At 37.9% G+C, this 13,371-nt stretch overlaps 1 protein-coding gene across 1 annotated transcript in view; it reads left to right on the forward strand.

Annotated features, from left to right (window-relative positions):
- LOC114050170 (disrupted in schizophrenia 1 protein-like) overlaps positions 1 to 13,371 on the forward strand; it is a 508,708-nt gene that overhangs the window by 172,279 nt on the left and 323,058 nt on the right. Inside the window, exon 7 of the mRNA XM_027871792.1 lies at positions 11,647 to 11,701. Coding sequence (XP_027727593.1) covers positions 11,647 to 11,701 — 55 coding nt within the window. The remainder of the gene's footprint in view (positions 1 to 11,646; positions 11,702 to 13,371) is intronic.

Below are 13,371 nucleotides of genomic sequence, written 5' to 3' on the forward strand. Positions count from 1 at the left end.
ATAGAGTCAAGGTGTTTGACACCTGAGAATATACTAGAGCAGATCTGAAGTCGATTTGTATCTAGCTGGAAGGGGCCCAGGTACTGGGAAAGACCCACCATGGTTTTGTCAGGAACAAATTGACATACCAGTGAAAGTGACTTGTGTAAAAGTGGCAGACCATAGAGAGAAAAAAGAGAAATAGTAGATGAAGTCTATTTGGAATTCATTAAAATCTTTGATAGGGGCAGCTAGGTGGCTCAGTTTATAGAGTGCCAGGCCTAAAGTCAGGAAGACTCATCTTCCTGAGTTCATATCTGACTTCAGTCTCTTACTAGCTGTGTGACCCTGGGCAAGTCACTTAACCCTGTTTGCCTCAGTTTTCATATTTGTAAAATGAGCTGAAGAAGGAGATAGCAAAGCACTCCAGTATCTTTGCCAAAAAAACCCCCAAAACTCCAAATGGGCTCATAAAGAGTCAGACATGATTGAAAAATGACTGAACAACAACAAAAATCTTTGTTTCCCAGACATGACAGTCTTTTTAATGAGACAGGGGAATGTGGTTTAGAAACCATTTACATTTTGCGTCATACCTATAAGGATGCTTTAAAGCTGACTGCTTTCCATTCTATACTTTCAGCTAAAACTTTAATTTCCATTCTTTGATGTTGGGGCAACTGTGTCTGTATGGAGGAATGTGTGTGTGTTTGACCCGTTGATTGGGAAGCGCTAATTCAGACCATCCTTTGGATGCATAATTTCTTAGAGGCTTTCGCTCTCAATAATAATTCAGGGGGGACATGTTAAGTCACATCCGTCAGGGGTTTGATTCCAGTTAGTCTGTCAGTCAGTCAATAAACATTCATGAAGTACCTACTATGTGCTCACACTTGGAATGCAAAGAAAAGCAAATGACAGTCCCTTGCCTATAGAAGCTTATAACCTAATGGGGGAGATAACACTCAAACAACTATATTCAAACAAGCTATATACAGGATAAATAAAAATAATTAATAGAAAGATGGTACTAGAATTAAGAGAGATTGGGGAAACGCATCCTAAAGAAGATGAAATTTTAGCTGGGACTTGAAGGAATCCAGGAGGCAGAGATGAGGGGGGAGAGCTGAGAGGAGAGCCCTGAGATTCCACAGATATCACAGACTATTGGAACTGGGGGAACCTTTGAGATGACCTGGTCCAATCCTTTCATCTTACGAATTAGGAAATCATTGCTGAAAGAAGGAACTTGTTCAAGGCCTCACAGCTAATGGGTGGTAGAGCTGGAATTCAAACCTAAGTCTACTCTCCAGTTCTCTCATAGTACTTGAACATTGGTTATACCTTTATCATATGCAATTTTGTATTAATTTTCCATAGAATCCTATAATTATAGCTGAAAGATATACATACCTTATATTCTCCTACTAGACTATAAACTCCTTGAGGATGTGGCACATATTTTTCTTTATATTTGTATGGTCCCCAGTGCCTAGTATAGTGCCCTACACATAAGTGCTTGATAAATGTTTGCTTAATTAAATTGATGCTCCTTTGAGATTCTGAAAGCTTACTACATTTGCTTTTTGAGGCTTATTCTTCAGAAGGGATCTGATGAGAGGATGTTCTGCTAAAGGCCCTTCTTGGTTGCTTTATGGATCTGGAGTACATAGGATTTCTAATAAAACATTTTTTTAATTGAACAAGTAATACTAACCATATTCCACATCAGAGTTTTTGCTTGCTTAAATGAAGTAGCATTTATTAAGCACTTTTTATGTGCCTAGCACTGTACTAAGTACTGGGCATACAAATACACATCTTACTTACTTTCTAATAGGGACACACACACACATATGTGGGAATGGGGACCAGGGGAGTTTTGTTCTGGGGGGAGGGTGTCATAGGAATGATGATTTGCAGTCAACTGATCCCTTTTCCAGGAACAGTGGAGGCATTGACTTGATTACCCTGCCCAGAGAAAGAAGTAGAAAGCAAGGGGGTGGGTGTCCAGCAGCAGGACATATAGAAAGATGGCCAGGGTAGATGAATGAGATGTGGAGCATAATTTGGGAAGAACTTTGTTTTTAGACAAAGAATGTTGTTCTTCCTAACCTGATTGTTTCATTCTGAAGCATAATTTTGGCTGCATGCAGCCATATGGAAAGATGGATAGCTAGATGGGATATGAAACATGATCTGGGGCTGACTAGACATAGTGGTCTGTTGAGCTTGTGCTTAATTACTCACCAGCAAAGACAGGTTAGAGCATCCATAATAATTAGTATGTGGGGCATTTTGGGTAGAGAGCTGGCGTTGGAGTCAGAAAGAACTGAATTCAGCTCTTACTTTTGACACTAGTTGCATGACTAGGCAAGTTCCTTAATCTCCCACTGCCCTAGGAAACTCTCTAAGATGGGGGAATATTAACTTCTTTTTTTTGCTATAGATTCCTTTGGCATTCTGGTGAAGTCTGTGGACTATTTCTTAAAATAATATATTTAAATACATAAAAGAAAATTCACAGAATTAGAAAAGAAACCAATTATAATGAAATAGTTATTCAAATGTTTAAAAAACAATGACATGGACTCCAGATTAAGAATTGTTGCTCCAAGACTCTAAGTTGAAGAGAAAATGCTAACCTTGCATTGGTAGAGTGGGTTTCTTCATCTACTGTTTCTCTACACTAATAAACTCAGTATAGGGAGTGACTTTCATCCACTGGACTGGACATATGTCTTCTGTCTTGCTTAACAGAATCTTCAAAAGTCTAGAAGAATTCTTCAAATTGAAATCATCACCTTTCTTTTAGACCATGCTGTTTAATACATCCCACTTTGAGGTGTGACAGTGTCAGCAGCCAAGTTAGAAGGACCCAAGGAGAGGAAAGGGCTGAGCAAAAGATGAAAACTCCTATTTCCTGAAGCTGGTTCCACGGCTACTTTTAGTCACTTGCCAGCTGAAGGAAAGGTTAAAGAGCCTAGCAGTAATTGGTAAGGTTGTTAATGTCAAGTGATTTCTGGCTTTTTTTTTCTTCCCCTTAACAAGGACCAAAGTTGTGCCTGTTCCAGGGCATCTGTTATTCTCCTCTTTCTGTCATGAAGGCAGGTATTGCCATCCTGCCTTTGTAACAATCTCTCAATCTCTGAGTTGGTTTTCATTATACAGGGAGAGAGGAGAAAGCAGGACAGGGGGATGTGGAGGAGGAGGGAGAAATCTGTGTTAAGACAAAGAATGATGTTCTTCCTAACCCGATTGTTTCATTGTAAAGTACAATTTTGGCAAAAGACTGCATGCAGGCATGTGGGAAGATGGATAACTAGGTGCCAAGATTGATAATACAAATCCCACAGAACCCCCCTCAGTACTAAGGCTGTATGTGCCTAGATTCATAAGATGGTCATCAGAGATTTGGGATATATTTTTGTCTCTCTCTCTGGCTTCTGTAAAGCAAATCACCTGTTATATACCTTATTTCCTTGCATGTAAAATCATGTTAATTATTTTTAACTGTGTCTGGTTTTCTGGAAATCGTGTGTGTGTGTGTGTGTGTGTGTGTTTGTGTGTGTGTTACCACACAGCCAGAGGACTCATTAATTCAAAACAAAAGACATATAAATCGTATAGCAAGATGAATGACAAGAAAGATTTCCTTCATGTACACAGGGGTATGTACTATGTGTAGTACAGGGTACCACAGCACTAGGTGGGGAGGGGTCACACATAGGGAAAACTTTGTGACCAAGGGACACGCCTTGCTTGAGCGAATATATCAGGATCCACTCCTGCCTTTGAGGCTGCAGGAGCTCCTATGTCCTCGGCTGATGTCACTGGGTGAGCTGATTTATGAACTGGAGTCTTTTGCTGCTTTATTCTCTCTGTCCTACTTCTTGCTGCTAGACAGCTCCTCTGAACTCTATCTCAGCATCTCTTTTTTTTTCTGATGAACATCCAAATTGCTCTGTTGCACTGCTCTCTGCTGACCTTCGGTGACTGCATGGCCTCTTCTCCCCAGGAGGAGGGATCTGTCAACTCTTTAGCTTGATAGCACTAGGCACCAGATTTAGCTCATTTGTGGCAAAAACTTCAGGCAGTAGGAGAAACCCTTAGGCATTTTAAAATCTGTCTTATGAACTTGTATTTCCTCTCATTTTCTCCTTTGACTCCCTTAATTTCATTCTTATCTGAGTTAAGGTGGGAAGGGTCCCTATAATTTCTGTCACATTCCTGATTCCTGAAGATCATTTCCCCCATGGTCTATTTAGTAAATTGCAAAGGCTTAAAACTAGTTAAAACTGTGATGGGACTATTTCTTTTAAACTGCTCCCTCAGCTCTGCTTCATGCCCTTCCTGTTCCATGCTACCACTGGAGCTGGACAGGGTGACCTTTGTTCTCCTGCCCCCTGAGTAATACAAGTAGTTCTGTTCTGTATTTTGGCCTGCAACTAGCATTTATTAAGCATCTACTATTTGCCAAACACAGTGGCAAGTGCTAGGGACACAAAGACAATCCCTTCCCTATTCCTTTGCTCTAGTCAAGGGAAAACAGTGAAATCTAAAATGGATACAGTGGCTCTCATTATGTCAAAATTAGAATAATTCAATCAGACAGTCAGATCATACCTACGTATCATGAAAGACAGCACATTTCCACTTCTGGACTGGAACTTGGCTTAGGAGAGTGAGTAGATATATGATTTCATTGGTATAGAGAGCTCCCAGATGAAAAAATTTCCTCCACCAATGCTGATTGATGAGATCACAGACCTGCCCTAAGTACCCTTACATAATTCTACTTCTAACACTGGTAGAAGGACAGTCAATACCTTCTCTTCAACTTTGAGTCTTAGAGGGATTAAGTGATTTGGCCTGGGTCCCACACCAAGTAGGTCTCAGAGGTAACACTGGAACTCAAGTCTTCTTGACTCTGAGGCCAACCCTCTATCCACTATATCATGCTATATCTTGGCTTAAACCAGTTATTATTCTGGCTCATTCAACACCTCCATCTATATAGAAACTTTTCTAGGCTCTAAAAGTGCCTCATTATGTCCCTTGCTCAAACATCATGTTCCAGCACTGATCTTTTATCTTGGTTGTTACTAAATTGAGTGTTTGGAGGTCCAAATCCCAATTATTATTCAATAAAAACTTGTCTTGGGCAAACATCAAAGCTGTATTATTGTCACTGGCATTTCTGACACCATTCATAACATACTTTTCTTGTGTAAATCCCCAAATAATCTATAAGAACCTGGAATTTCCTTTTTAGTTCCTAACCTGAAAGTAAAACTATTGGAAAATAGAAAACTTGGTTCTGTGAGTTCCTGTGCCCACCTGGGGGTCCTTTAATTAGATTGCTAGCAAAAATATTTTCACACAGAATTTTCTTTGCTGATCACAGTCAATACTACTTATTTTTTTTAGCCCTGGATAAAATAGTTTACATTCTACATGCATCTCCTATTGCAGTGCCTTGCAGTTTCTCAACTGAGCAAGGAAAAAAAACTTAATCATCTGTTGATCTGAAGCATAAAGAGACCATGTAGGGTTTTTTTTTTTTTTTTTGGCTCTATATAGCACCTATCATGTAGAGTCCTGGTTTTTTTTTTTCTTTAAATGTTAAACATGCATATGCAGAAGCTTAACAATACATGTAATTAAAAGTAAAAATTTAAAAAGCTAGACACCAACAATACTCCCTTTCTTCCCCCCCTCCCAATATGGATTAGAATCTTTTTCTCCCACTGGTGCCATATATAGCTGAGATAGCCTTGATTACCTATGGCTGAATAAGGTAGTGATGGGCTACTATTGTTTTGTAAGAAATGAGCAAATAGATGATTTCAAAGATACATGGAAAGACATACAAGAACTGTTGCAGAGAGAAGTGAAGAGAACCAGAAAAAAACAATTTATACTATAACATCAATATTTTAAAAATGAAAAATTTTGAAGACTTTTATAAAATGATGAATGAAATAAGCAGAATCAGGAAAACAAGTTATCTAAGCACTATAAAGAAAAAACAACTTTGAAAGCGAAAAGAACTACAATGACCATTCAAGATTCTAGAGGACTGATGCTGAAACATACTATTATCCTGACAGAGAGGTGATGGACTTAGAGTGCAGAATGAAACATTTTACATACAACCAATGAAGGGATTTGTTTTGCTTTATTATGCATATTTGTTACCAAGAATTTATTTTCCTTTTTTTCCCCTCTCTCATTTTTTAAAAGTGTGGTGGTGGCAGGAGAAAGAGAATATAGATTTCTGTTAATTAAAAAAAATTCGAAAATAGGGAGATGAAGGAAAAGAATGCTAATTGCCTAAAATTCATTTAAACTAACTCTGGAGAGGTTCATCAACAAAAGTTTGGCCACTAGGTCATTTTTTCTTCCAAAAGCCACTACAATCCATTGTAAAGACATCTCCACAGTGGAAAGAAGGGTTCACACACAGATGAAATCATGGATCCACCAAAGTATCTTTATGTAATCCTGTTTCTAATACTGGTTACCTAGAGGAGGGCAACAGCAAAAGTATTAGATGTTTAGTCCTGGTTTATTTTTTAGGGGTTCAATTTCCAAAATTTCCTAAGGAAGCGAGCCCCTGTGACCTCTCCTGATTTGATAACATATGGCATAGTCTCTTGTACACAATCAACTCAATTCTTTATTGATAAATAAGAAGTTTGGCTATAAATGAAAGTGATAGATTTTTTAAAAACCCAACATATTACAACTTAAATATCCAAATGAAAGATGTCCTCTTTAAAACAGGTCACGTTATACACTTATTTCAACTGTGTTGTCTCTGATGAAACTCCTCTTGGAAATGTCCCAAAAACATAGACATGTTCTTGTGAATATTCTAGTTGGTAGCAAATCCTTGCCTTTTGGCAATGGTCTTAAGTTTCAGTAACTACCAAGAGGCACTTGGAGACACATCTGTGAATAAAGTGGGCAGTCAAACGGGAGAGTGTTATTTTGTGTCAAAAATGAAATGTGACTTTAAAGTAATTTAATTGAATTTCTGTTGTGGCTTGTAAACAGGTCTTAATAGAAAGTACAGAGAAGATTTCTCCAAAATTATTTGAACAATTTTGGTATTGTTAAAATGAGTGTGTAGCCTCCCCAAGTGACAACTTTGAAAGCAAAGCCTATTTAAATGTATAGCTCCAGGTTAAAAGTAAATAAGTCTCAAGATTTTATAGTCCAATCTCATACAGACAATTCTATTAGGACACCTAATTAGAGAAGCTGATATGAAATCACACTGCATTTTTGTCACAGGTTTAGAAGGTACACACAGATTTTTGACATAATTGAATACATTCAAATCTAGGTTAGCCACTTTGGGATTATCCAGTTTGTGAACAATCTACCTCACGCTTTGTGACTACCTCCTGTTGCCTTCAGTTAGTGTGAACAGAAGAAATATGACCTAATGTAAATGTTAGGCTAAGCAAAGCAAACTTAGGAAGGCAAACCTACTAAAAGTAGCCTAGCATAAATCAAATAGTTTGACAATCAACCAAGTATAATCTAAATAACTCATGATTTTGTCGGACTCTTAAAGTTTGCACAGTATTTTAGAATCAAATATAAAATACATCTCTGGGTCATCTCTATTAATACCTCCCTCCATGAACATGTCTACTTGGGAAGTGACTAGTTTGTCTTCAGGGATAGGGCCCGATAGGGTAAAAGGAACACCTGAGAGGGTGTTCAAATCCTTCAGATCTGAGTCTTGCCAGACTTATTTGGTTACTGTTCTCATCAGTGATTACTGTCCCTATAATATGATGTTTGTCCTTGTTTTACTATTTGTACAATGGAATTGTTTCACTACCCTACAAAAGGAAATACTTGAAAAGAGGACCATCTTTTTCTGGATTTATTTCTAATTCTTTGTGTTGGTATGCAATCTATACTATTTCTCAACATTTCCAACAAATGGAAGCTAATATAGTTGTCATCTGATATGATCATCTTCCTGAGTTTAAATCTGACCTCACACATACTGGCTGTGTGACCCTGGGCAAGTCACTTAACCCTGTTTGCCTCAGTTTCCTCATCTGTAAAATGAGCTGGAGAAGCAAATGGCAAACTACTCCAGTATCTTTGCCAAGAAAACCCCAAATGAGGTCATGAAGAGTCAGACATGACTAAAATGACTCAACAACAACAATGGCTGTCAAAGTTTCATCCTCTGACCATCAGGTCTCAAGGGTGAAAAACTTAAAAGGGTACCATCATTCCCTGGCAATTTTTACTATCCAGCAGAGTCATGTTAGACCCCTGAGAGTGGGCATAAGCAGACTGGTACAAATTCTCATGAGTGGTCACTTTTCCAGGATTGGACTTGGACCCTGCCCCACTCAACTCCATCCTCCTGCCGACAGATACATGTAACATACATCCCCACTAGGGATAAAGCAGAGGGCAAAGTGTGGGCTCTCTGTAGGGTCTGATGTTGTTTTTAGTGTGCAGGCATGCTAAAGATACTATTTTGGTTCGTGAGATCTTCAGTACAATGAATGCTTTCCTCACCCAAGTGCTTCTAAACAGATAGGTCCATTATTTAGCTGTTTCTGTTCTTAGTGTATGAGTTATTCTTTGTGGTTTCCTGTGAAAGGTTATTTACAGTTAGGTGTTAAGTGCTTATTTTAGGCCACCTCAGTTAAAAGTAACTTACTCAAAGAAGTATTCTATTCAGCAGCAATTCAATTCAGCAACCATGTATTAAATGTCTACTATGCTCCAGGAACTGTGTTAGGTCATGGATACCAAGATAAAATATCATCTAGTCTGTCCCTGCGTTTGAGGAGCTCTTTTGTACTTGTAGGGATATAATAGGTATAGATAAGAGTGAGGCAAAAGAAGGAGCAATGGGGGCAAAGAAGAGATGCAGACAACGTGGTCAAGGAATATTTGAGGAGAGTGAACCCGTTCAACATGAGAGATCAGGGAAGCCATCCCGAAGAACTGGCATCTGCACTGAATCTTGTAGGAAGATAAGAGTTTTAAAAGGTAGAGGTCAGAGGGAGTACTTTCCAGGCATGAGGGAGAGCCTTTGAGAATGCAGAGTTGCAGAAAATGGAAGGCTGAGTAAACAACAGCCATAAGAGTGTTTTCATTGGAACGTAGAGTGCATGAAGGAGAATAATATAAAGTGGGTCTGGAAAAATAGGCTGGAACCAGATTGTGGAAGGGCTTGAAGCTAAGGAGATTGTATTTTATCCTTTTGAGGATAGGCATTTATGTACCAGAGGTTTTATTATTTATTCATTTATCTGTCTATCTATCTATTGTTGTCTCTCTGTTTGTTTATAGCAGAGAAGAAACGTGATCATATCTATGCTTTAGGAAGATGGTTTTGATAGAAGAAATAGATTGGAGACAGGGAGAACACCTAGTCTCAGCCATTGGGGAACTTACGGCCTGGAAGAGGGAATAAGGCCCAAGTATAGATAACTATAATACACAATAGTGCATGATAAGTATATGGGAGAGTTTTAAAATAAAATGCTATAATTAATTAAATAAAGAAACACTCTGTAGCACATAGGAAAGACTAACACATGGAAGTCATGGACACGAATCACATATGATAAAAAGTTTCAGTCTGCATGAGTAGATGAAGTACCGGCATTGATAAGTAGATAGATGTGTCAGAGCATCAACATGTGACAAAAGCAGTGAAGGTCAGTAAGGCATCAATTTTTTTGGGTGGGGGTATTGTAAATGATAACTGACGTCAAGAATTTAAAGGGCTGTCATGAGGAAGGAGGTAATAGACTTATTTTGGCCAGGTCTGGGTTGGACTAAGAGGCCTCTCAGGTGCTTTGTAACTCTGACATTCTGTGCTTGCTTTTGTAAAATGCTACTACTGAGTCACTGCATGCAAATTTGTTTTCAAGAGACTTTGCAGGACAGATGAATATTGATTGCAAGAGGAATAGGGATAAACAATAAGCCCCAGAGGTGACTTGGGTCGATAGCTTTAACCTTCTCCCTGTTCTAAGTTATGCTGGGACTTGGATTTAAATTTAAATTCTGTCTTCTTCCTTTTTAAAGCTTTTGATAAAGATTCAAGGAGCAAATGGTGTAGGAAGTCCACAAAGTGGTTAGCCAGAGTTCTCTATGGCTGAATTTGCGCGGGGAATTGTGAGGGAACTGAGGCAGGAGATGATTAAGTGAGATACTGAAGGGTGTTCAGCACACTTGTGTATTGTGATTTCACTTTTACATGCATCTGCCTTCCTAGCTGGATTATAATCTCCTTCAAGAAAGGATCTTGTATTGTGATCATGATGATGTGATAAGGAGAAAGATTACCTTATATTCATATGTGGTATGATAAAAAGAGCGACATATTTGGAGTCGTAAGATTGGTGAGTCCTGGATTTGAGTCATTCGCTATCTGTGTGACCTTGATGCAGACCCAATGCTCTATCTACTGAGCCACTAGCTGCTCTTGAAAACTGTAAAGCAGCATATAATTGTATTATCATAATGCATATGTATTATGAAGTCTATTCAATTTGTAATGCACTTTTACATATCGTATTTAATATAATTCTATAATATTTAATATATTCCACAGGGTCTGACTCAAACACAGGTATATATAGTAGCCACTGAATAAGTGGTTCCTCCAGGAAAGGATGAATTTTGTCATTTCTTGACCACACTGATGTTGACTACTTGTGTCATGTGGACAATTTAGAGCAGCCAGGTGGCACAGAAGATGGAGTGCTGGGCCTGCAGTTAGGAAGAATGGAGTTCAAAGCCAGCCTCTGATACTTATTAGCTCTGAAGCTCTGAACAAATCACTTAACCTCTGTCTGCCTCAGTTTCTTCAATGGTGAAATGGGGATAATAACATCCCAGCGTTTTTGTGAGGGTCAAGTGAAATAATATTTGTAAAGCACTTTGCACAGTACCTGGCATGTAGTAGATGCTATCTAAATGCTAGCTATTATTATTAATTATTACTCTGGAGTTGTATATGCAGCTCAGTTTTATCCCCTGCCATCATGCCCTGCCTCCTCTCTCCATCAATAGACCTATGCTCAGAAAATGAAAATTAATTTCAACATTAGCTTAATTAAGCTATTCAGGTAAATGCACAAATAATAGAAAACATAACATTCATTATAAAATCAAATGTAAATAATTTTTGGTAGGATAATTGTTGCTGTTTCTACCTAGCAAGAAAGATTATTGAGTATTGACTTTACATTATTATTATTATTATTATTATTATTATTATTATTATTATTATTATTATTATTATTATTATTGTTTTGAACCTATGATTTGGTCAATGTAGGGAACTCACATTTGGAAAGCTTCTTCAGCCATGCAGATCAGCAATTTTTATATAACTTGCATTTTTTCTATAAGTTATAGTTTTAGAGTCATCTGGTACCTCTGAGAGGTTAAGGGGATTTGCCCATGGTCATACAGCTAGTGTATGATAGAGGGAGAAATTGAGTCTATATCCTCCTGACTTGGCTCCAAGACCCCTACTCAAACTCCTGGGCCATAGTGTTCCTTATTGAATATTTTAATCATATTTCTGTGTTTGGTAGTGTTGAACTGTGACTAATTAAGAAGACCATTTTTCCCATTTTATTTCCATTCTTTTAGCCTCCAAGAGAAGGAACAATCACTTAGCTTGACCATTAAAGAAACTACTTCAAAGGTAAGTAAGTTCCTCAAAATATTATTTTTACTAACCACATATAAAATATGAAGAAGTTGCTTTCTTAAAATATACCTGACATTTGAAAGGATATGTGTGTGTATATACACACATTTATGAGCACACATATGCACATATATATTGTGTGTCTCCCTTTTTATCTATTTCTTGTCTAGACCATAGAGTGTCAGAGCAATATGTGTAGCAAATGAAAATTCTGAGAGACTGAGTTTCTAGGTAATTAATAATCAATTTATTAATTAGGCTAGCCAATAATCACTAAGTTGATGGTCAGTGGTTTTCTCTCAGTAATCAAAGACACCAAAGGAGACTCTGAAACACCTTAAATCAAGTGTGTACTTTCTGACAGGGAACTCCCCTGACAAGTGAAACTCAACCCTGATTGGTGGACATTTAATGAAAAGATGGCTAGAAGTCTTTAGCTTCTCCTGCTAAGAACATAGCTTGATCATAATTCTCAGGAGGCTCAAGGCATCTGGGCAGGGGAAGCCACTTCCATCTGGATCTCTCCAGCTGGTTTTCTCCTTCATGAACTGGGTCTTTCTAAACTCTAATGGAGGGGACCAAGGACAAGGAGACATATCTTGGTTAAGAGATGCAGCTGAGGCTGGCTTTTATTTACAGAGCAAACAAAAAATAAGGTTGCTTGCCCAGGTAGATGCCTTGGGGTTGGGAGAAGATTACCTTACTCAGTTACATCCTTCAAAAACTGACTGATCTTTACAGGAGTGTAACCTTAACAAAAATAGGAGGAAAAGAATGAGCTGCAAATTAATACTTAGTTATTAATATAATAGTATAATATTAATTTCTCTCATTTAGATGAGTTTAGCCTAATAAGATCATTTTGTAATACAGGAAGATAACCTAAAGGAGTCAGATGCCAGGAAAGCTCTCTGTGGTTGTGTTTCTGGCTTGTGGTCACTGTAGAAATGGATTTATTGGCCTTCCCTTTAGAAATGTCTGCCAATTTTATGAAATGGGAAAAAGTACCTAGTGTTCACAATTAAATTCCTTTGCTTTAAAAGACTTTTGGTACAGGAACAATTATGAAAAATTAATTACTTTTCCTACAAAGAAAGCAGGGTTCAGACATCCTTACAAACACAGAAAAATGGTAGAGTACATTTTCCAGTCCTTCCGTTAGTCTGAGAACTTCTCTGTCTACCTTTTATAAGTAGACTCTAGGTCTGTGGATTGATCTTGAAAGAATTCAGTATTTCCAATAAGTGTGAGTTAAATCATCTAATTTCTTAAAGTGATGGGAAAATGTTTCATTTTCCAAGATACGCACAGTTTCTATCAGATTGTAAGGTCCTTGAGGGCAGGGACTGTCTTTTGTTTCTTTTTGTATCCACTGCACTTAGTGCAGTGTTTGACAACAGCAGGGACTTAATAAATATTTATTGAATTGAATTTTCTGAGTAGATCTGAAACCCTGGAAAAGCATTCTTAGCATAAGATCCCTAAATAAGCTGTGGATAAACTGAGAAGTGATACCAGATGATTGTAGATGATCATCAAGTTAAGTTACGATCAGAGCCCTTAGCACCAGTCACTTTTCTGAGGTCTTAGATATGAGTTGACAGTGGGCTGGAAGAGGCAGGAAAAGAAAAGGCTGATTGTCAGAAAGCGAAATAGCTTATTCC

The sequence above is a fragment of the Vombatus ursinus genome, unplaced genomic scaffold, assembly GCF_900497805.2.
Source record: "Vombatus ursinus unplaced genomic scaffold, bare-nosed wombat genome assembly UNPS02014798.1, whole genome shotgun sequence".
In the NCBI taxonomy this organism is placed as follows: Eukaryota; Metazoa; Chordata; class Mammalia; order Diprotodontia; family Vombatidae; genus Vombatus; species Vombatus ursinus.